This window comes from Terrapene carolina, unplaced genomic scaffold (assembly GCF_002925995.2).
Source record: "Terrapene carolina triunguis isolate 2854851 unplaced genomic scaffold, T_m_triunguis-2.0 Scaffold34029, whole genome shotgun sequence".
NCBI classification, from domain to species: Eukaryota; Metazoa; Chordata; order Testudines; family Emydidae; genus Terrapene; species Terrapene triunguis.
Genome location: NW_020698380.1, coordinates 4,201,275 through 4,225,464, shown reverse-complemented (window position 1 = coordinate 4,225,464; position 24,190 = coordinate 4,201,275). Strand labels below are relative to the sequence as shown.

Below are 24,190 nucleotides of genomic sequence, written 5' to 3'. Positions count from 1 at the left end.
CACTGATCAACCAGTTAAGGTGCAAGGTATACGGCTTTGGTCAGAGTTGATTCCACGACTATTGTCTCTTTCACAGGGCATCCATGGATATTAAAGGTTTCCTGCACCAGGTTTTTATTGATCTGAAAAATAAAACCTTAATCAAAAAATAAATAAAAACATAATCCAAACCTTCACTGGTGAATGATGCTACTACACACATAATCTGTTACAGGGCTGAGGGGGGTGGGGGGAAGAATGTAGGCTGAGCCCTAAGGCAGACCATGCATCTTTGGGTCCTGGAGCATTTGTGTCTTGTCTAAATCTTCATCTACAACTGAACAAGAAGCAAAAGCTCTACTTGAGGCAAAGCACCTGTTACTGCACTCCCATCTGGGGGAGGGGGAACTGCATGGAAGGAGCAGCCAATGACAGTGTGGCTTCTTCCTGTCTGGCGAGTTGGCAAGACTCAACAACACCATGGAGAGGCCCCTCCGAAGGTTTAATGGTTCCTTTCCCTTTGGATTGGTGAGGGGTTAGAAGCTGTTTCCTCTGCCTGAGACTCATCTAATCCCTTCCTCCTTAAGGAAGCATTAAACGGAAACTCTCTGAGGGCAGGTCTTCACTACAGGGGGGGGTCGATTTAAGATACGCAAATTCAGCTACGCGAATAGCGTAGCTGAATTCGATGTATCGGAGCCGACTTACCCCGCTGTGAGGACGGCGGCAAAATCGACCTCCGCGGCTCCCCATCAACGGCGCTTACTCCTACCTCTGCTGGTGGAGTAAGCGCGTCGATTTGGGGATCGATTGTCGCGTCCCGACAAGACGCGATAATTCGATCCCCGAGAGGTCGATTTCTACCCGCCGATTCAGGCGGGTAGTGTAGACCTAGCCTGAGGTGAACTCTGCAGTGTTCACTGAGCCCTTCTAGCTGTAGTTTTTTAACCACAGGGAGGAATGAACTGGCTTCTGCCCACTTGTCACATAACTGAACACAAGCCTCCACAGTGAAAATGTCAACTACTTCTCTAGCAAGCGTGCGTGAAAATCAACTCACCCCAGCCCTTGGCTGGGCATCCCCCACCCCCATGTATTCCACTCCCATCCTGCATCCTATGATTTTAATCAGCTTGTTTTCAGTCATGTACATTATTTTATTGTTTTTTATTTTGCAGACCTTATCTTAGTATCTTATTGCTAGCCTTGTCAGAATTCAAATTTTATTTTTTTTATCATTTCAATGGCTAATATCAAATGTTTATTTTTAAAAGATTTTATCAATTTAAATTTTCACAGTGGTGTGAAATTATGGGGAGCAATCAGACAATTATTTAATGAAAACAGATGTTGAAATTCAAAAAGTTAAACTTTAACAGTATATAAAAACACAAATTGTCAATATCATATGATAAATATCTTTAGATCAACAAATCAGACCTGTTTTTACTATTCATTTGCTAGTCCATTTGTAACAAGCCAGATTCAAAAGTCTAAATCACTGGATTTCTGACTTCTCAAGGAGCATTTTTCTTACTTTGCCTACCTCTAAATTTTGATGATCATCAATGGAAATATTTTTTCATTGATTTGTGTGTGTACAGTGAAAATGATGTTATTTTTTTGTTTGAAAGCCACTTGCGTCAACTCAGCAATAATATCACATGTGCATGTAGAGTATATGCTCTCTATTAACTTTATTACTTTAGATGTATTTAATGGACCAAATTTTCAGCTCTTGTAAACTGGTGTAGCTCTGAGGATCTGGCCCAACATACACAGTAATTAAGGGTGACCACTAAAGGAAATTTAAAATACTGAGGTTGTTCCATTTTGTTGTTGTTATTGTTGCTTATTTATATAAAGAAAACCTGAAAGTGTCTTATTTTTTAACATTTGGGGCTTTTGCCTTGTAAATATCAGGAATGCTAAGTTTAGTTTTCCCTGATTTTGCTGGAGGTATCAGGCCCATATTGGGAGCTTTCTCAAACTGGGCAGTTGTGGTGATTCTAATCATACCATCCTTTCTTCCAAGTATGTCTCAGGTGTTGATGGTAAATAAGTTGTTACTCAAAGAGTTTTAAAACAATCGGATTAAAAATCCCCTCTCCTCTCCAGCTGCTTGGTTGTCAATCTCTTGTTTCTTGAGATATTACAATTCCACTATTTTACCAGCTGCATATGGGTGAAATTCACCCCTGTGCAGAATGACAGCACAAGGTCTATGTATCACTTAAATACCATTGTGCCAGCAATGTCCCTCTGCCATATACATTGGCCAAACCGGACAATCTCTACGCAAAAGAATAAATGGACACAAAACTGACAGCAGGAATCATAACATTCAAAAACCAGTGGGAGAACACTTCAACCTCTCTAACTACTCAGTGACAGACTTGAAGGAGGCAATTTTGCAACAAAAAAACTTCAAAAACAGACTCCAAAGAGAGACTGTGAACTTGAATTAATATGCAAATTAGATACAATTAACTTCGGTTTAAACAGAGACTGGGAATGGTTGGGTCATTACACTAATTGAATCTATTTCCCCATGTTAAGCTCTCCTTACACCTTCTATGGGTCATCTCGATTATCACTTCAAAAGTTTTTTTTCTCCTGCTGATGATAGCTCATTTCAATTGATTGGCCTCTTACAGTTGGCATGGTTACTTCCACCTTTTCATGTTCTCTGTATGTATAAATATCTTCTTTCTGTGTGTTCCATTCTATGCATCCAAAAAAGTGGGCTGTAGCCCACGAAAGCTTATGCTCAAATAAATTTGTTAGTCTCTAAGGTGCCACAAGTACTCCTGTTCTTTTTGCGTCTACAGACTAACACGGCTGCTACTCTGAAACCTTAAATACCACTGGAGCGCTATTTTAAAGATGTGAGTACTGCACAGAACTTATGCTGGTCCTCAGAACAAGAATGAATTTTGCCCTTCAGTGTAAACAAAATCCAAATTTCTGAAGTGAAAAAGGAGAAAAACTTTAAAACACCCCAAATACCTACCCTATAGCCTATCTTCACACATTGCAAAGAAGCAATAAAGAGCAGACACCCAATTAGTTTTCCTTTGCAAGTCACCTTGAACATACTCTTTATGCAGTTTTGTTGCATACTTACTTTAGTAAACAAATCCCCTATATGCCACTTCATGCCTTGCTCTGAAAAGACCTCATCCATTGCTTCAATCATCCGAGAGCCTTTTTCCGTGTTACGCAAAGAAACATAACCTACAGATGGAAAAATGCAGGAACAGCTCGTCAGTTTAGATTTTTCCTAATAAAAGTTGCTTGTTAAAATGCAACTTAAGAACTTTTAAAGACATATTAACACCAGGTGATCATTAGTCCTAACATGGGCACCTAGAGGAAAAGGGAGAAATAATGGTTCTCCTCCTCCTTCCTGTGCAGCCATGTTAGGATCAGCTAGAATCGATTGTGGTTCTGAGTTTCCTGTGGAGTGCAGTCCCTGCATTGCCACTGCTCACCACCATGAGCAAGAGAACAGAAAAAGGGCAGCGAGTTGGCAGAACCATGGTGCTACCCAGCCTCCCAATGTGTAAAACTGATGAATGAAATTGTTTTTAATTGTTCACTTTATTAATGTAACTTCATAAGTAAAGTTTTATGAATGAAACAACATTCATTCATAAAACCGGTTACCCCAATAACTGGCTAATTGACAATCAAGATGCTTGTTAAGAGCCATAGCTGCTCAGCCAACTGCCTTTGTAAGTTTCACTATCAATCCAATTCCTGCTTACTTGCACTGTTTCAGTATTGTAACTTCTGTTCACCATTCATTACACTTGCCTACATTGTAACTTCTGTTCACTGTTTGCCATCCACTACACTTGTCTATATTGTAACTTCTATTCACTGTTTGCCATTCATTACACTTGTCTACTTCTGTTCACTGTTTGCCATATTGTAATTCAAACTCCATTTTACAACGTTTACTCCATTTTGTAAGCTTGCTGCAACCTTCATTTTTGCAAAACCCTGCTGTAATCTTATTAGTTTAGTTTAGATGTGTGAATGAGGTATGTATGGATGATGGAATCAACCTCCAGCGCCAGCCTGTCCTGATGAAACAGAGTTCAAACACCAACGGCTGAAGATGCAGACAAGGGCCCTAACAAAGAAAGAAGAGTCCACCCTAAAAAGAAAAGAACAAAGGTATAATAGAAGGAAGATCAAAGCCAGGTCCCAGGCTGAAAGTCACGTCTGCAATTGACGGGTGATCAATCACACCAAACCCAGAGGCAGAGTGACACAGCAAGACCTATAGACTCTGGATTCAAACTAAAGCCTACAAAAAGGATGGGTGAGATGGAAGACTTTGGAGGGTAACATTCTGCTGCCAACATGGAAGGGCATCGGTGCATGCCCAACAGAGACTCACCCCTTCCTTGTGCCCGGCTTTCCTGGCCAGTTAGCCGCCACAAGCTACGAACCCAAGCCACAAACTCAAGCTACATTCAGAACTGGTAACTATCTAGCAGCTGCAGAACATTTGGTGTCTGTGTGTGTGTATATACATAGGTGTTAGATATTAGTTATTGGTCATAAATCAAATTGTGTTATCATAATAAATGTGGCATCTTTGTCTTGCCCCCTGAAACGATCCTGTGTAGTTTTGTCTGCATAACAAATGCATAGGTAGGGTGACCAGACAGCAAGTGTGAAAAATCGGGACTGGGGTGGGGGGTGGGGGTAATAGGCTTCTATATAAGAAAAAGCCTCAAATATCAGGACTGTCCCTATAAAATTGGGACATCTGGTCACCCTAAACTGAGGTGGGTGGAGGTGAAGGAGGAAAGTAGGCTGCACACCCTCATGGCAAGCCAGACAACACTACCAGTTTAATGGGGCTCTTCCTGACCTAATAAACTGTAACACTTACTTTACAAACCACCCAACAACTGAATGCTGCTCACAAATAGCAAGGTATTATAGCTCCTAAAGCCAATACCATATCTGCCAAAATTTCCAGTAGCTAAAGTGGTGGGGAGGGAGAAGAAAGTGGAAGAGCTAGCCCACCCCATGCTCACCCCACAGCAGTAGCAGCTCCTGTGCCTCCTGTCCTGCAGGGCTGGCTGGGCTTGACTCTGCTCCAGGCATTGTGACTTGGCTCCCAGTGCACAGAATTGCAATGCCACTCAGTCAAATGTGGCCCAGCCACCCCGTGTCAGGTGGCCAGGTCAAACCTGTGTGGCACTGCAACCCCTCTTGCCAGGGCCAGGTTGAAATGCCCAGAGTCAGGAGACAAGCCCAGCCAGTTGTGCAGGACAGAAGCTGCTTCAACAGGGACAGGGGATTTTGTGGGTGAAAGCAGGACAGCCCCACAAAACCCAGGACTGATGGGAGGTCTGCAATACAAATACAAACTAAGAAATTCTCCCCCCCAGGAATTCTGTCATGCCACGGGGACAGTGAAAGCTGTCGGGCATCCCTTGATGCAGAGGCAGATTTACCATGAAACAAACAGTGTGGTGGCACGGGGCCCCCAATGACAGGGGGGCCGCTAAAATGCAGGACAAATCTCATCTGACAACCTCCCCCGAGTCCCGGCCGGCAGCGCAGCAGGGCTCAGGCAGGCAGGCTGCCTGCATTCCGTGGCTGGTGGCCCCATGCTGCTCCCAGAAGTGGCCGGCTGCTGGTACGTCTCTGCGTGCCCCTGGTGGGGGGGAGGCAGCTCCGTGTGCTGGCGGGGGCAGTGCATGGAGACCCGCTGCCCCCCTCCTCCCAAGGGGCGCGCAGAGACGTGCCTACAGCAGGGCTAAGGTGGCTCCCTGCCTGTACTGCCTCCCTCCCTCTGTGCCACTCCCGGAAGCGGCCGACATGTCCCTGCGGCCTGGGGGGGGGGGGAGGAAGAGGGAGGGGCCCCACATGTTGCCCTTGCCCCCAGCACCGACTCTGCAGCTCCCATTGGCCGGGAACTGCGGGAGCGGCGCGCAGAGACCCCCCCAGCCCCTCCCACCTAGGAGCTGCTGCCAGAGAGGTGTGCCTGTCACGTTGGGAGCCGTGCTGCCCAAGGTAAGCGACGCCCCCCCGACCTCTCCTGCACCCAACCCCCAGCCCAAAGCCCACACCCGAACTTCCTACCAGAATCTGCACCCCTCCTCCCCACACACCCCAACCCCCAGCCCCAGCCTGGAGCCTGCACCCAGCCCCAAACTCCATCCGAGAGCCTCACTCTCGCACCCCCTCCTGCACCCCAACCCCCTGCCCCAGCCTAGAGCGCACACTCAAACTTCCTCCCAGAGCCCGCATCCCTCTTTCCTCCCACACCCCAACCCCCTGCCCCAGCCCAGAGCCCGCAGCCAAACTCCGTCCCGGAACCTGACCCCCATACCTCCTCCTGCACCCCAACCCCCTACCCCAATCAAGGTACCTCACTTTATTTTCATTTACTTCCTATTACTTATAATATAGGAGGAGGATGAAGAAAAAAAGAATGAAAAACGGGGCGGGGAGGATAAGAGAGAATGTTCTTTTTCTTGGCTGGGTCTCGGGGGGGGTGTGTGTGTGTGCCGAAAATGAAGCTGCCCACTAACTCTAAAACTGCCACTGCCTTGATGACTGTGGTTGATTTACTCGGTTGTTAGAGATGATGTGTATTTGAAAGTGGATGTAGATGAGTGTGAAGGGATGTATGTAGTTGTGTGGCTTTTTCTCTGAATGCCTTGGTTTTTGTGGTTTCGCGTTAGTTCAAATTTGCTAAGGTCAAATAACATCTGAGACTTATATGTAATTTTGACTGCATTAGTGGAAATGCTTCTTTGCAACGTAAGGGACTTTTGTACCTGCAACTACAAGAAATGTTCTCTACTGAACTCCATACATAGGCCACCTCTAACCCTTCCCACAAAAGAAAGCCCTGTTCAAATCTTTATTGTTTTTATACATGTTGAACAATATAGTCTTTCTGGGGGGAAGGGCGGGGAGAGCTAATTTGGAAAAGAAAGGTAGAAGGAGAAGAAAAGATCCAGAGAAAGGAAGCTCCAGTTCAAGGCCTGTTTTCCCTCACACACCTCCAGTTCCCACTGTCGTATTTCTTTAAAAAAATATGCAATTCATTAAAATTAATGCAATTATCATTACTGAAATCAGGACAAAGAAATGCAAACACACACTCCTGATCCCTTCTCCCCCCCGCCAGCCGCTCAGTAGATCAGAATATACTAGTCACAGATGAAACTGAACAATGCTAGCTCAAAATCCAATGAAGAATTTGACGCATTTTTTTTTCATTCCATCATGATATAGCACAAGTGCCTTAGTCCACCCACGTGACACCAAATTTTAGTGGATTTTCCCCCATCTTGTTACTAATGTAAAGTAAAATTCTCCATCAGAAGCTGTGTTTGACAATTCTTTTGCCTGGTTTCAGTAAACTGGAGGTGTGATAGGTTTCCGTTTTCTGAGTGGTGAACACTGCTATTAATAGCCCCATGTCAGTCTTCACTTCAGCAGCAGCTAATTTCTTTGGAGGATGCAGCTGTTCAGCATCTCTGAAAAAACAGCCACTTACTTGGTTTCCTAACTATGGGCCAAATTTTTAAAGATATTTAGATGCCTAAAGAAGCAGATAGGAACCTAGGCACCTAACTCCCAGTATAGCTTTACCAGCACTACATACACCCCCTTCCCCCTGTGTGGATACACATATTCTAGTAAAGAAAAGCTTTTTTTGCTTTACTTTTTCCAAGTGACATAAATTAAACTGAAAAAGGCACTCATAGGAGAATAAGAGTGTCCACATGGGGTGTTACACCAGCAGTACTATATTGGTTTAAATTCATGCCTTAGACCAGTATAACTTTCCCATATAGAAGAGCCTTTAAACGTAGAGAAAAGAAAAGAAAATCTTACATCTTTTGAAATCAATGTCCATTTACTGACCCCCTTTCTGTCAGGACAACCTGAGACCACCTCTCCCTACTGTGTCCCAGAGATCTCTCTATCCGTCTAGGGCAGTGGTTCCCAAACTGGGGTTCGCGAAATGTTACAGGGGGTTCTCAGGAAAAAATTCCCTAATGGCGGACAGAGCTGTCCCTAGGGACCCCAGACAGCAGGGGGCCAGCAGCCCGGAGCCCTGGACTTCCAAGAGCTAAGCAGATCAAAACAAGCATATCTATCACACTGAGGAGATTTAAACTTCAAGACTCCTTATAAGAAATGGAAAAGGAGGTGGATATTTTTTGCTCTTTTTAAAATTAAATAGGCAGCTAGTATTGTTTTTAAAATTATTATGAAGAACAAGTTTAAGCTTTGTTGTAACATGTGTTGTTTGCCTGGACTGCTCAACACCTGAATGATTGTGTAGGAGGAACTCTTTGAGTTGGCTTCTTAATCAATAATAATTAATAATAAATAGTGTGTAATAAGCATGTAATAAAAACTAATTTTATATTTCCCAGATCACTACTTTTATATTTCATACTCAGGTAAAGGAGAAAATCCCTGGAAACATTCATTTTTAGGAGGGGGTTTGCGAGACTTGACATTTTAGTGAAAGGGGTTCACAGGTTGTTAAAGTTTGGGAACCACTGGTCTAGGGCCTGCTCGTCAGGCCATTGTTCCGGGCCACCTCCCAACTGTTAGAGTTCATTATCATATCAGGGTGAGGTTACATCAGCATTTCCACTATGCCCAGTTTCACCATTTGGGGAATTGAAAAGTCTCTGTTCCCCATACGACTACTGGCATGAATTCACATTCTCCTTCTGTATCCTGTATGGATATTGGCCCCAATAGAGAAAAATTGTATTTTCCTCAGTATAAATCTCTTACCCTTTTCCTCTTACTATGAAATACAAGTTATTGAGAGACCCCAAAGTCTATGTCAGAAATACTTTTGTATTTAAAGAACAGGGCTTAGAGTTAAGAGATTCTAGCTCTGCCACAGGCTTTACTGTGTAACCTTGGGCAAGTAATTTAACCTCTCTGTAGAATGGGGATAACAACTACTGTACTAAATTGGAACTGGACCCAAAAAAATATTAGTCAGAAATTGCATTTATAAAGGGCCAAATTCTACTCCCACACACACAAACCCCCACTGGAATCAACCACAATTCGTGTATGTAACTGGGGCCTAACTTGGCCTCCTCTCTCTTACCCTTTTGAGTGGAATACACGACATAGTAATCACTAGCTGTTGGCAGCCTCCTGACAGCTATCAAGTTATAAATACAATTAGCTTCCTTGGATTCATGCTCTATTTCTTCAACTCCATGGTCTTCTTTTCCTGTTTTTATGACAAGGAAATATGTTTAAACACACTGTAAAATGACTGCCTGTTGCCATACATGCGCTGTTTATACACTTGTTTCTCTTGTACAAAAGCTACAAGGTATCAGAATATTTTCCCATCCTGGCACTCCCACCTATAGCTACTGAAGGAATGCAGGGACTGAGATATGGTGGTAATGGGGTTAGCTAGCTAGCTGGATTATTAGATAGCAGAGTTGAGGAAACTTTTTGAGTAAAGTACATTTTGTTTAAATATATTATTTTTATCAAAATCAGAAATTCTTACTTTTTTTAAACTCAAAATTAGAAAATGAATAACAGGATTTTTCTTCCTTTTTTTTTTAATTCAATTTTCTGGTTTGTCATTTTTCCTTTTTTCCCCCTTCTTTTTTTCCATTGTCCCTCCCTCTATCCACTGCAAATTGGAAAAAATTGAAAAAGAAGAAGAAAAAGGGATAAAAGAGAAAAAACAAAAAAAATCAAAAATCAAAAATATTGAAAAACATTTTGAAACCAAAAATTGATGAAAATTTCACTAAAATTTTGAAAACAAAAATCATGTATCTCAGTAACCTGAAGAATTAAAACAACACTTTAATTTCAAATATTGTAATGATAAATAAAATAATTTTATCAACCAACTCTACTATACGGTCTCAATGTCTGGGAGGAAGGTGCGGCCTGGCTGTGGGGGGAAGTGGCTTATGGGGGACAATAATGTCTAAAGTTGTGCAAATAGCAACAGCTCAAGTCTGCAAAGAACCATTGATCTCGGTTGATGTTTGACTTGCGTTAAAACCGAAAGTCTGCTCTGAACTGGGGGTGGATTCAAGTTTTGGTTACATCTTTCCCAGAGCCCCACAAAATATCATGAAAGAGACTGTTCTTGGGAGCTTTCTATATCCATTTTGGAGATCTATGAGGTTCAGATGATTAGGATAAGATTCTTTTAGGTGCCTCTCTGAATCTATTAGGACCCCATGAGCCTGTCTGCCTGTTGGAACCCTGATTCCTCTTTGGCTCCCAGCCCTTTCTTTTAATAATTAGGAAACACAGTCTCCTGGTAAAAAATGGCAGTGTATTATTTCTGACTCTGTGTATCAATTTTGATAAAACTGTACTTGTGAAATATTGCATCTTATATATAGCAAATCCCCACAAGCATTTCATCAGTGAAATCAGTCTTATGGGACTATTCAATGGACTGAAAAAAGTCTGTTGCTTGGCAAAGCTGGCCTTTCTAAGAAGATGGATATTTGTACTCCATACCCTTGTGGATACTGTGGGGGCAAACTGTTAAGCCAGGAGGTTGCCCAATAAGAGCAGGCACTAATTGAAGTCAGGCCTTATGTACCTTTTCTTGTGAGGAAGGGGTTTGTCTTCAGTTTCCCATCAGAGCCCTGAGGACTATCCCATTTTCCATTACATAAGTTTTGCTAACTTTGAGGCCCTTGTCACCTCCACCATTCTGCTGGGTTAGGAGGATAGGTTAGATTCATTTTGGCGTTTTGTAATGGGGTGTTATTTACAGGCCAGGATGTCACTGTGCAGTAACACAAGGCATTGCCGCCCTCTCTGGGTGGAACACGTGTTCTCTGTGTTATTTTCAATGCTGGCTGCTCCGAGACTGAGAGACCAGAACTGGGCCTGAATCCAGCTGTCCAACACCAGAGTACAGAGAACTGCTGAGGTCACTGGGCTAGATTTAATAATACATACTGTAAGCCCTTTATAGAGACCTGAAATGAAACCTTCATAGAAAGAGTCTGAAATTCAGTACTACTCCTACAAACACTACTTAATGTCCTGCTCACCTCCTCTGCATGCCTGAATGATAAAGATTTTAGGTTTTTCTTGGAGCTTTGGGCATTGTATATTGTTGAATAATGCAAATATATCATCAAGGTCAACTGTGTCACCATCTTTCCCCTGAATGAGGCCGTGACTCCTCCCATGACTCATAAGAGTAATGAGGCAGCAGCTAATTTCATCCTCAGATTGATTGATTTGATCCCGGAACTCTTCCAGTGCTGGCAATATTTCCTGTCACAAACAGCTGTGTTAGATATGCTGATCAAAACAATTAATTCTCAAAAGAGATTATTTATTAACAAATGAAATAATAAGGCTAAAAGATCAATTTAATTAGCCATAAAAAGTTTTAAAGCCACTATTACACCTTGCAGTATCATTAACTGTACATAGTGGGTCCATGACTTGGGCTCCTAGATGCTACTATAATACAAATAAATAATAATAGCTAACAAAAAGCTGTATTATGTGATTTAGATTTCTTCCCTTCTTGATCTAGAGCCCAAACCAGCAAGGTACTTAAGCATATGCCTAAAATTAGGCATGTGAAAAAGTCTTATTGAAATCAATGGTACTAACCACATGAATAAAGTCTGTCACTTTCTTCTTAAACATTGTAACAGTTATTGTACTGGTGGGTGAGTGGGTGTTTCTGAGCACACCAACAGATCGCTCCTAAGTGAGTGGTTCCTCCCAGCAGGGAAAGGCCCCTGATGCAGAAAGTAACTCTGAGAGGTAGTTCAGGGGTGAATGTGCTTCCTGCTGTAGGGAGAAAACAAAACTGTGTTTGGTCAGCAGCATTACTGGTAGGAGGGGAGCTCCCTCTGTGCCCTCATCCACTAATAAAGAGATGTTCTGTGTGCCTCTGTCATTACTCCAGGGACTCTGCCTGCCTGTGCTAACCAACCAATAAGTAGACAGTGAGGTCCCAGGTAGTACCTTGCTGAATTGGGGCCTTAGAGACTGCTTCAGATACTACTCACATAATTGTAAATGAGGAGTAACCCCACTAAGGTCATTAGAGTTATATTACTATAAAGCTACTATAAGTTGTAAGAAGCCAGAGGTATCAAACATGCCCTGAAAAACATTGTTAACAGCTACAATTCTCACTCTGCCCTTCTGTCTGCAGCAACTAAGGCTATGTCTACGCTACACTTTTGTCGGTAAAACTTTTGTCGGTCAGGAGTGTGAAAAAAACCACACCCTTGCCCAACAAAAAATTTACCGACAAAATGCGCTGGACAGCACTTTGTGGGCAGGAGACACTCTCCCATCAACAAAGCTACCGCCCCTCGTTGGAGGTGGTTTTATTTTGTCGGCAAGAGAGCTCTCTCCTGCCGACAAAGAGTGGCTACACTGCGTACCTTACAGCAGCACTGCTGTAGCGGCACGGCTCTGCCACTGTAAGCTGAGCAGTGTAGACATAGCCTAAGACTGCCACCAATTGCCCTTATGCATATTCCAAACCTTTAGCTTCCTCTTGGAGCTAAAGATAATGAGAATCAATGTATGCCCATCATCAGAGGCTGCACTAGCTACAGGGAAACTAGGCAGCTGACTAGGGTGGCAGATTTCTGGGCAGCAGCCTGGCATGGCAGATTGGGTCTGGCCACCCTTCCATCATGACAGACAGGGGACTGGCCAAATTTGAGTGGTGGTGTGACCCTGTGCACCAGGTCAAAACGCTACTCACTCAAATTTTGTCCGGCCACCCCTCTGTCATGAAACCGGTGGCTCTGCCAAACCTGAGTAGCGCTGTGACCCCATGCTGCAGGGCAAACAGGTTAGTCTGTAGAGGATTGAAATAAAAATCCTTGAAATTAATCCAACATAAAAAGCTTCCGATAAGAAAAGGATTGAAGAAATTTGTTATATGCTTATGCCATCTACTGGATACCAATGGAAACAAAAGAGAAATAGCTGAAATCTGAGCCCTCAGTTGGACATCAGATAGAAAATCAGAGGATTGCCCTTCTCCAACAGACCCTGAAACAGGATACATAAACTGGGTCACCTTATGGGACCACAGAGTTTTGCTTATCCCGTTAAACAGCCTCTCCCTTCATCCAGGGTTACAGGAAGAAGAGCTTACTGATTAGCTGCAGAACCCAGATGTGCTATTGGACACTGACCAGCGTGGTGAACAGCTTTCACTTCCTCTTGGGTTACAGGACAAAGAAATGGTGAGATTTCACCTCAGCTTGTATTTCTCTTTCTGATCTTGAATATAAATAACTGAAAGTTATCTTGAGCCTACACTCTTTAGTGAGACCTCAAGTAACTATATGTTGCATATTAACTAACTATTGCTATAAGCATGCTCGTCTTTGTAAGCCCATGCAAACTGGCCTAAGAGATTTAAAACTATAATTTATACAATTGTTCTTAAAATTTAAATTTGTCCCCTCCATGCCACCCCATTCAAACAACAGGGATTCTTAAAAGTATCTTTAAGACAAGTGCATCCTTACTACTTGGAGAAATATGGGAAGAGCGGTAAATGTGTTGGAGGTACTGAAGAATTGATGACCGATGATCATAAGTAACTGTAATTAGAAATGTTAATGATTTGTACTGGTATATGAGATAAGTGCAGAATCTCAACCTTAGTCTATGACAGTTGCTTGCAAGACTTTATTTTTGTGTTCAGTACATGCCTAGAACATTGGCTAGGTCTACACTTGATTGATGAACTGTTGATTGTACACATATGTGGTTCTAGGTGAATTATCAAAATCTTGATTGATTAAGAGCATCACGTGTCTTGATTTGAGAAATACTGTCCAAAGTAAAAGCTGGCGTGAATAGAATCTTGCATTAAAATTAGTAAGTTACGCTCCCTGGACTCAATAAAAAGGAGTTATCCTAACTAGATTCCATTCCTATATTAGTTATAAAACTTATCAAATTGACAAATTTAGTTTGTTAGATTTCATCTTTAAAATCTAATTGGCACCTCAGCAAATTCATAAAAATTGATCCTCATTTACGCTTGCAAAGTGAGATCATAATCAGACCTGTAAGGATTTGTGATTTAAACTGCTGTAGTTGAGCAATACTCTTGATATTATTCATCTAAAATTGTAGCACGGCGGTCACCCCGCTCCGGTTAAGAAGGGATTAAAAGCAGCCAAGGGAGGCTGGTTGGGTAAACAGCCACAGGTGTAGCCACACCCAATTAGGGTCCAGCTGACCCTGATAAAAGGGCAGGCTGAGGGACTGAGAGAGGACTCTTGCTCCAGCTGAGGAACAGAGAGGACCAGGCTGCTGGGAACAGCAAGCAGGGTACCTGAGACAGAGCAGGGCTGGGGAAAGGCAGGCAGAGCTGAGGAGCTCTGGCTTGGTGAGTCCCCAGGCTGAGGCCTTGCTAAAGGCCAGGGGAGGTACTAGGGCTGCAGGGAGGCAGCTGGGGCTTGAAAGGCAACAGGTCCAAACCCCCTGGCTGATGATGAGTGACCACTTCAGACTGCAGCTTGCTCCTGAGGGAAGGGACTAGATGAGGACTAGCAGAGGGTTACTGAGGCGAGGTGGACTTAGGGGATTGGGGTTCCCTGAGGAGGGAAGACCCAGAGTGTGGGGGCACTGCTGTGGGGCAGCACCCAAAGGTAAGGGACACTGGGGTCCAGGAGGGATGTGGCGCCTGAAGTGCTATAAGTGGTGGAGATCAGGAGGAAGCAGGCACTGGTAGGAAGACACCAGCCAGCAGGAGGTGCTCTGACGCTGGAACTGAGCTAATTCCTGGATGACTAGCAGGAGATGTCACGGAGGTGAGTGCCCGCTGTGCTAAAAAATATATCAAGGAATTACAGGTTTTGATACAAGGCAAAGATCTTGGCATGTGTATTTTTTTTCCTGGTAAATACTCTAAAGTTCCAGTTAATTTATCTCAACTGAAGAAATGATGGGAGCAATGGCAAAGGAAGAGTTTTGAAGGGTAATTGATTCCTCAAAACATGTACTTTGTTTAATTTAAAAATGCTCCAGAATGAGGATGTGGTGATGGAAAGTCCATGAGCCCCTTTGCCCCAAAATAAAGAGGTTCTGAAAAGTTTGCTTTATAATTACAAGTTTACAGAACTTCATAACCATTTGACATTTGCCTGCCACTAATCTAATTTTACTCAGCTCCTTAAAAGAAGAATCATGAGAGTATTTAGAAGTCAGTTCTGCAGCTGTGCCCCCAGAATTCCCACTGAAATCCCTAAGGTCTTATCCTATTCCCTCTGAAATCAATTGCAAAATTCAGATTGACTTGAATGGGAGCAAGATTGGGTGGGTTCATTTGTAAATAGGGGTTATGGATTAGCTTTTTCAGCCTTGCATTTTAATACCAGGAATGAGCCTGAATTCTAAAATGCAAGCATTTCCTTTTGCACATACAGATTTTGTGGTGCTGTACCACTGGATCTGAGCAGAAAGGAAACTGACCTGAGAAATGATAACTTTAGCATGTAAATGCAAATATGAAAGCTGTCAAGCGCTTTACTTCATATACTGTACTACATTTTGGGTGTTCAATGCAGTCTATACTGGCACCTTTAAAATTCAAATACATTCATGTTTTCTTAAATTCATAGATTTTTATTTTTCAGCATGATATGGTACAAAAACTTTGCAGGAAGTTGGTGCAACAGTATTTTAGAAATTATTCACATTACCTCAGGCACACAGAAATAACATTGTTGGGCCAAATTCTGCACTCTGTTACACAGATACAACTGCCATTAAAATCAATAGTGTTGCACAAGTGTAAGCAAAGGTAGAATCCGACCCAAATATTGTACTTGATTTTTATAATCTTAGGAAACACACAAAGGAATTATGGAAGAAAAAGGGCCAGTTTCAGCAATGCTGTAATGACAGCATTATCAAGATCTCCTTGACTGACAGCTCACTGGACTCCATCCCTTGCCTGACTCTAACTCTTCCTTATTGATCTTCACTCTGGCAATTACTCCGATCCCTGCTCACTGATTACCACCTCTTGGTCATCCTTGCCTGATGGATACCAGCCTAGCTGTGACTGCTAGGCCACACTGCCTATGTCTCGGTCCCTTACAAAGATCATGAGGCCTAAAGATTAGCCCTTCCACAAAAGGGCAATCAAAGGTAGGGAAAAAGCCCCATAGCCTAATAATGTACAGCAGATTGGCAATTAAGGGGTAAAAGGGGAAGGAAGAAAAAACCTTCTAAATTTACTATTTTTTTTGGCTCAGATAGTCTCAAGTCAAGCCTGGAATCAATCATTCAGAGTGGTTAATCGAGCCAGCCTATAGCCACACAGCTGCAGATAAGGAAACTGAGTGTCCCAAGCATTTGGATTTGTGGGGCATTGGAGGAGGGGAGCTCATTTGCAGAAGTTCTATTGCTACCCAGGGAGCTAAAGTTTTAAACATTTTCTGCATTAGGCTGTCCCTTTCCCTGGGAAGATCAGCCATCAAGGGATCCACATCCATAGCTTCAGGTACTTCAATTAACCCAAGCCCTGTCTATAAAAGATAATCAATACCTCTGGGCTCTGGTGAGAAAATATTTTCTAAACATTTTACAGTACTGATTTCTGCTTCAGTACAACTTCAAATAGCACCAAGTGAGCCCTTACTAGGGGTGTGGAAGGCATTCCATTTGAAGCTATCTGCCTGGTATGGTATAATTTTTAAGACTTACCTGCCCATTAGGATCTATGCACTCTCCAGAAGGCGTTTCAAACTGGTACTTGCCAAACCACTTATTCATTACTTCAATATCCTTTTCTGCACCGTGCCTGCCTGTTGTCACACACATCATAAAAGCCACACGGGTTTTGCTCATGTCATACGTATCCTGTTAATTCAAAATGTATGTTTGATGAATGATCTGTAGCTTAACTGAACAACAGCATTCTAACACAGTATGGTTTTTCTACACGTAACACACGATTGAGGGCCCAATCCTGCAACTACTCTACTAAGAGAAATCCCACTGACTGGGGGAGCCTCTGTAGGATTGGGCTTCTATAGCCTTGTCTATAACATCAAACTGATGTGTTGCTAATAGGGCTGTCAAGCGATTAAAAAAATTAATCGCAATTAATCGCACTGTTAAACAGTAATAGAGTACCATTTATTTAAATATTTTTGGATGTTTTCTACATTTTCAAATATACTGATTTCAATTACAACACAGAATTCAAAGTGTACAGTGCTCACTTAATATTTATTTTTGATTACAAGTATTTGCATTGTAAAAAAACAGAAGAAATACTATTTCAATTCACCTAATACAAGTACTGTAGTGCAATCTCTTTATCATGAAAGTTGAACTTACAAATATAGAATTATGTACAAAAAACTGGTTTGTTCTTTTAATTCAAATCTAAAATTTTAGAGCCTACAAGTCCACTCAGTTCTACTTCTTGTTCAGCCAATCGCTCAGACAAACAAGTTTTGTTTTCATTTGCAGGAGATAATGCTGCCCTCTTGTTTACAATGTCACCTGAAAGTGAGAAGAGGTGTTCTCATGGCACTGTTGTAGCCGGTGTCGCAAGATATTTACATGCCAGATGCACTAAAGATTCACATGTCCCTTCATGCTTCAACCACCATTCCAGGGGACATACGTCCATGCTGATGATGGGTTCTGCTCAATAACAATCCAAAGCAGTGTGGTCCGATGCATGTTCATTTTCATTATCTGACTCAGACACCAACAGCAGAAGGTTGACTTTCTTTTTTGGTGGTTTGGGTTCTGTAGTTTCCACATCGGAGTGTTGCTCTTTTAAGACTTCTGAAAGCAAGCTCCACACCTTGTGTCCCTCAGATTTTGGAAGGCACTTCAGATTCTTAAACCTTGGGTGGAGTGCTGTAGCTATCTTTAGAAATCTCACATTGGTACCTTCTTTGCGTTTTGTGAAATCTGCAGTGAAAGTGTTCTTAAAATGAACAACACGTGCTGGGCCAACATCCAAGACTGCTATAACAGGAAATATATGGCAGAATGAGGGTAAAACCAAGCAGGGGACATACAATTCTCCCCCAAGGTGTCCAGTCAGAAATTTAATTAATGTTTTTTTTTTTTTTTTAAATAAGCATCATCAGCATGGAAGCATGTCCTCTGGAATGGTGGCCAAAGCATGAAGGGGCATACGAATGTTTTAGCATATCTGGCACGTAAATACCTTGCAGTGCCGGCTACAAAAGTGCCATGCAAATGCCTGTTCTCACTTTCTGGTAGGGTGACCAGATGTCCCGATTTTATAGGGACAGTCCCGATTTTTGGGTCTCTTTCTTATATAGGCTCCTATTTACCCCCCCACACCCCCATCCTGATTTTTTCACACTTGCTGTCTGGTCACCCTACTTTCTGGTGACACTGTAAATAAGAAGAGGGCGGCATTATCTCCCTTCAATGTAAACAAACTTGTTTGTCTTAGCGATTGGCTGAACAAGAAGTAGGACTGAGTGGACTTGTAGGCTCTGAAGTTTTACATTTTATTTTTGATGCAAGTTTATTTTACATAATTCTACATCTGTAAATTCAACTTTCATGATAGAGATTGCACTATGGTACTTTTATGAGGTGAATTGAAAAATACTATTTCTTTATCATTTTTACAGTACAAATATTTGTAAACAAAAATATATACTTTGATTTCAATTACAACACAAACACTATATATGAAAATGTAGGAAAAAAATCCAAAATATTTAATAAATTTCAATTGGTATTCTATTTAACAGTGCCATTAAAAAAAAAAATTGCTATTAATTGCAGTATCAGGACTGTCCCTATAAAATCGGGACATCTGGTCACCCTAGCTATACCTCTAAGGCCCAGTTCCACAAAGATATCTAGGCTCCTAACTTCCATTGAAGTCAATAGAGGTTAGAAGCCTAAATACCTTTATGGATCAGAGCCTGAGAGCTCCAGGATTGTATCCTCTCTCATTATTTTTATTTGGGAATTTATTAAAGTTGACAGGCATATTTCCAGCATTCGTATCTTAGGTGTAAGTATAGCTTCCTTTAATTTTGCACGTGATGCTGATTTGCTTCCAAGCTTTTCCTGTTTTTCAAAATTCTCTCAGGATATTATCCTGCTCCAGGAGCAATGCTCCATGCCAACTCTCCATGACAATGCCTGATCCTGGGTTGAGGGAGAGGAGAGTGGCCACTTGATCCATAATCATGCAAATTCACTACCCATAATCCCTCTTGTAGACAGAGCATAGGGGAAGCAATTACTACTATCGTCGAGGGGCTATAGTTACAGCCATGAAATAGCTAATGGCCTAATTCTGCAAACATATCTTCACATATGGATTACTGCTGTGAATAAGCCCATTAATTTTGATGGGGTTACATGGTAGTAAGCCCTACAACTGGCCATGTTTATAGGATGGGCCATGACCTGCATACCAAGGGGAGCTTTCCATCCCTCAATCCCAAGGGAGATCCCCTTTTGGAAATTCTGCTTAACCTGGCTGTACTCAGGCTCCAGCCCACAGTATAGCAGGATTAAGCAAACTATTCAATGTCATCTCTATTAACCTGAGAGAACTGCATAATTCAGCAAAATTCAATTATTTACAAATATCAGGCCGATTCTGCTCTCTGTCACACAAGGGCAGCTCCCACTGAAGTCCAGGGAAGTTGCACCCATAAAACTGGGAGGAGAACTTGGCCCAGAGGCTTCATGGGTATTGAACTGTTCTGAGAAAACTGAAAAATAAGTACAATTACCAGTTCGTCATAGTCACTTTGCTCAGTTCTTCTTCCTTTAAAACTTGTATCACTTCTCCGATTCCCGGTTTGTTGTTCACCAGTTCTCAGTACAGCAGCTGTGTGGATATTTAAAAACAAGTAATTTATAAGTGCAGCTCAAATGACAGGTGAAGCTGTTTTAGTATGACTTTTTAATATCTTCCTTTCCTAATTTTTTGTAAGTCACAATTGACACGTTGGACAATGCAAACTGCTATAGAGACAAACCAGATTCAGAATCTTCCCTCCCCCTCCCCCCCATGCTAAATGCACACATCACTGCAGGCCTAGGAATATGCTTCTCCCGCTCTGCAGTTGGACCAGGTGAGTTAAGCCTGTGTCTGAACTAGGCTTTTTTTGTCAAGTTTCTCAGTATTGCTCCAACTCCACTGCTCGTGGCAACAGTGACTAGGAGTTAAGGCAGCTGTCAGTATATTAAGCACAGTGTTATCTAAGCCTACTCAGAAACTTTACTTGACACCATGGTTAAAATACTGCCAGTGCCTTATCTACACTAGTTCTCCTACTGTTGCTACTACCATTTAAATTGAAACAGTGGCAGGCAGCACCAATACAAAATCTCTGGCCAAAAAGGCCTTGGGGAGAGAAGCCCAAAATAGAGCCTCACCCTGGCCCATACACTGTAAACTTGCTGTGCTGAACTTTACCTCAACTGGAAACTAACTTCTAAATCTTTATCTGGTGGCTTATTATTCTGCATTTAAGTTACTTATGTTCAGGGACTGATTTGGAAAGGAAGACTGTTCCCTTCCCTTAAAATAAGTTAATAAAAATAGGAAGAGGACTGCAGAGGAGTGTTCCTCATTTTAAATGTTTAACATTCAAACCCTGTCTGTATTGTACTGCACTGTCTGTAAATTGAGTTTCAATCCTCTTTTAATTCCATTTCACTTTTTTTTTTTTTTAGCATCACCTACATTCTATTTTATACAAGAACTACAGGAGTGAACTGTCTGTTATATCAAAACTTGGAAAAACTCATTTTAAACAAAATAGTAGTAGTACTTAATTGGTATCAAACTGTTGTTTTGACCACAATCTCTTCAGAACCCCTAATATATAACAGACTTATTGTTCTACACTTAAAACTTTGTCTGTATGGATTATGAGCTTTACTTATGTAAAATTCTCATAGAAGGAAATAGTGATTTTGTTTGGGTCAGACTTATATAAAAATTGAGGATAACAGGCTTATGTCCTGTTTACATTAATTTTTTTTATTGGCTATCAGCTCTCAACCTGCCAAGTTATAGGATATTAACTTTGATTATATAAACAAAACTGGAAAAACATTTTGATTCCAGCTCCTGGGTTGGTGTCTGTGGTTTGCAGTGGTGTTGTAGCTGTGTTCGCCCCAGGACATTAGAGAGACAAGGTAAGTGAGGTAATATCCTGAAGAAGAGTTCTGTGTAAGCTTGACTCTCTCACCAACAGAAATTGGTCCAATAAGAAATATTACCTCACCCACCCTGTCTCTCTAAATTACTGTCTTAGTCAGGTGAAGTGCATCTTTACAGCCTATTTCTGGGACCCTCTTTTTAAGTTTTCAGTTTAGTTTCTCAAACACAAAAGGAAAGCTATAATACTGGGATTGGCAATGTAAATCTCCAGCCTGGGCACAGTCTTTCTTATTTCTTATTAACAAATGTCTGTTCATGAGCCTTGCTTAGTTTTGCAGGTGTGATGTGAAATCCTGCTCCTATTGGAGTCAGTGGGAGTTTTGCCCTCATTTTCACTAGCAGCCGATTCCACCTGTGGATTACATAATTCACTTGGCTAGATGTCCTAGTTTTCAGTCTGAATGGTTGATAACGCCAGTTCATACCTGCAGGCACTGAATCTGTGATCCAGAGATAATGCACCGGGGCTGTGCCTACAGGAAACAAATAGAGTCCCGGCGGGCTAGCTTGCCAGAACAATATAATTCTGTAGCGGCTGTGAGAATGGGACCACGTACTATTGGAGCTTTATCTCCAGCACTGTCAGTACCTACTCACGCACCCCTGGACTTCCTATTTTAACAGATCTCGTAGGTTTTTCACTCACCTCTCTCATGCTTTGAAACACAGGGCCGTGCTTCCCTCTGTCTAGTCTAATTCTTTAGCAAAACCAGAGAGCTGCCTACTCCAACAGACAGGGCAGGGGTAGCTGGATGGCTCCCCTGGCTGTTTAAACACAGACCCCTGTTTTGTGGCTGGGGGGTGAAAGCTGTTGTTCGGTACTTAATATTAACCCCCCCCCCCCCCCCCACACACACACACACACACGTGGACTGAAGGGGGGGGGCTTTGCTCACTGAGCTGATAGGCAATGGGCTGGAATCCTGCAGCCCCCGCACTAGCCCGAGGGTGGGGGCTGTCTTGGCAGGGGGGCGGATTCCCGACTCCGTTCTAGCTCCGAGAGGCCCTTCGCCGCGGCGTGGATCGGGGCTTGCGGCAGGTGAGCCGGGGAGGGGGGCTGTGGCGGGTGCCAGCTAGCCCGGATCAGCGCCTCGCACTCGGTGGCGCTGCTCCGGTTACAGCCCGACCCCCTTCACGCTCCGCCCTCGCCAGCTGCCTTTACCTGGCGCTGCCGCTGCTCCCGCCGTTTCCTGGCTGGCCAGCGCCTCGCTGGTGTCGCGGAGCGCCTCTCTCAGCACCTCGGCGGCCCGGCCAGCGTAGCGCTGCGCCAGCTGCGCCGGGCTCCCATCTGCGCCTTGGAGCTCGGCCCGGGCGCCGCGCGCCGGCTCCGAGCTCCGCAGGTAGAACGCGCAGCGCGCCAGCTCCTCCTCGCTCAGCCGCGCCAAGGCGGCGTGGACGAGCCGCTCCATCCCTGGCTCGGTCCGGGATCCGCCCGCCCTGCCTCGGCTCTCTGGCAAGCAGCGTCCGCACGGCGGAGTCTGAAAAGCCGGGGTGTCGAAGCAGGTATTTCTGGGCACAGGAAAGCCAGCGAGAGCCGCGCCCCAACCGCACCCCAGCGAAACCGTGACCAGCTCTTTCCAGGCACGCGTCTCCCTTCCGGCCTGGCGGCTTCCTCGCTGGTTTCCAACGTCCCCTTTTCGGTGCGAGTCGGACCCTGTCTTCTCTGTGTGCTTAGAAGTCCCGTCGAAATCAATGGGCGCTGTGGGTACCGCATGAGATGCTCATGCAGCCAATCCTTCGGTGTAAGTGTTGTGAAGGCCAAAAGCGTAACTAGGCTAAGAAAAGAATGAGACGCTCCTGGAGGAGAGGTCCCTCCGTGGCTATTAGCCAAGATGGTCAGGGATGCAACTGCATACCCTGAGTGTCCTTAAATCTCTGAGCAGGGGCCACCGATTCTTCCTAAAAGTGAGAGGGGTCTGAGGGCCCCCTGTCCCTTCTCTTCCCCCGAGGCTCTACCCCCTGGCGGAGCTGGACTGGGGAGCCTGGGCCCCTCCACCCCCCCAGGGTGGGGGTGGCCTGAGAGCAGCCCCTGGCTTGTGTCCACGGGTCCCCCGCCCAGGGCAGATAGAGGGTCTGTGGCTCCCCACAGTTGCCCACTTGGCACTTACCCCAATCAGACTCCAGCTTCTGGCTGAGGATGGGGCCTTGGGGACCAAAGAGCCACAGCCAGGCCATGGAAAGCTGCACAGGCAGGTGGGGGGACCCAGGGATCCTCCATCTGCCCTGGGTAGGGGGTTGGGAACACCGGTCAGTGGCCGCTCTCAGGCCCTGCACTCACCCTAGGCAGACAGAGGGTCCACAGCTCCCCACAGCTCCCCGGGCCACTCTTACCCAGGCTGGGCTCCAGCTTCTGGCCTGGCCAGGGTATAGGACGTTGTGGGTGAAGAGGAGGGCCCTGGGCAAAAAGGGACAGGACAGGCCCGTCCACTTTCAAAAATGGGAGGGCCATGGCCCCTTGGCCTCCCAAGTTTCAGCGTCCCTGCCTATGACTGCCAGAAGCTAGAATTGGACGACAGCGGATGGATCTCTGGAAAACTGCCCTGTTCTGGTCATTCCCTCTGACGCATCTGGCACAAGACAGGGTACTGAGCTAGATAGACTATTGGTCTGACTTCTTAAGGCCATTTTTTATGGTTTTAGGTAACTTTCACTATACCAATCTAGTAGCAAAGCCTGCTACGGTGCACGTGTTGGAGGGTGAAGCAGGGGCCTTGACCAGTACCTGATAGATGGGTTGGAGGTAGCTGTGACGGGTTCAGTCACAGAGACACCCCCCCCCCTTGGGACTGTCACGTGATGTGCTGGAATTACCTCTGAGCCCGTTTTCCCTGCCAGCTTGGGATTCCAGAACCCTGCCTTGTTGAGCCAGACACACTAGCCTGCTGCAACACAGACCCAGGTCTGGTCCACGCCTCCAAAGCTGCAGATTTTAACCAAAAACTGCTCAGCAGGTCACCTATCTCCAGC

General features: G+C 44.0%; 1 protein-coding gene across 1 annotated transcript; it reads right to left on the bottom strand.

Annotated features, from left to right (window-relative positions):
- Positions 1-14: 14 nt before the first annotated feature.
- Positions 15-22,632, bottom strand: LOC113405150 (caspase-14-like). The gene is made up of 7 exons (XM_026646064.1): positions 22,386-22,632; positions 19,782-19,879; positions 16,729-16,884; positions 11,061-11,289; positions 9,113-9,241; positions 3,107-3,216; positions 15-122 (listed from the first exon to the last, which is right to left on the bottom strand). Exons 1-7 carry the CDS (start codon positions 22,630-22,632, stop codon positions 15-17), a joined length of 1,077 nt encoding a protein of 358 aa, XP_026501849.1.
- Positions 22,633-24,190: the final 1,558 nt, after the last annotated feature.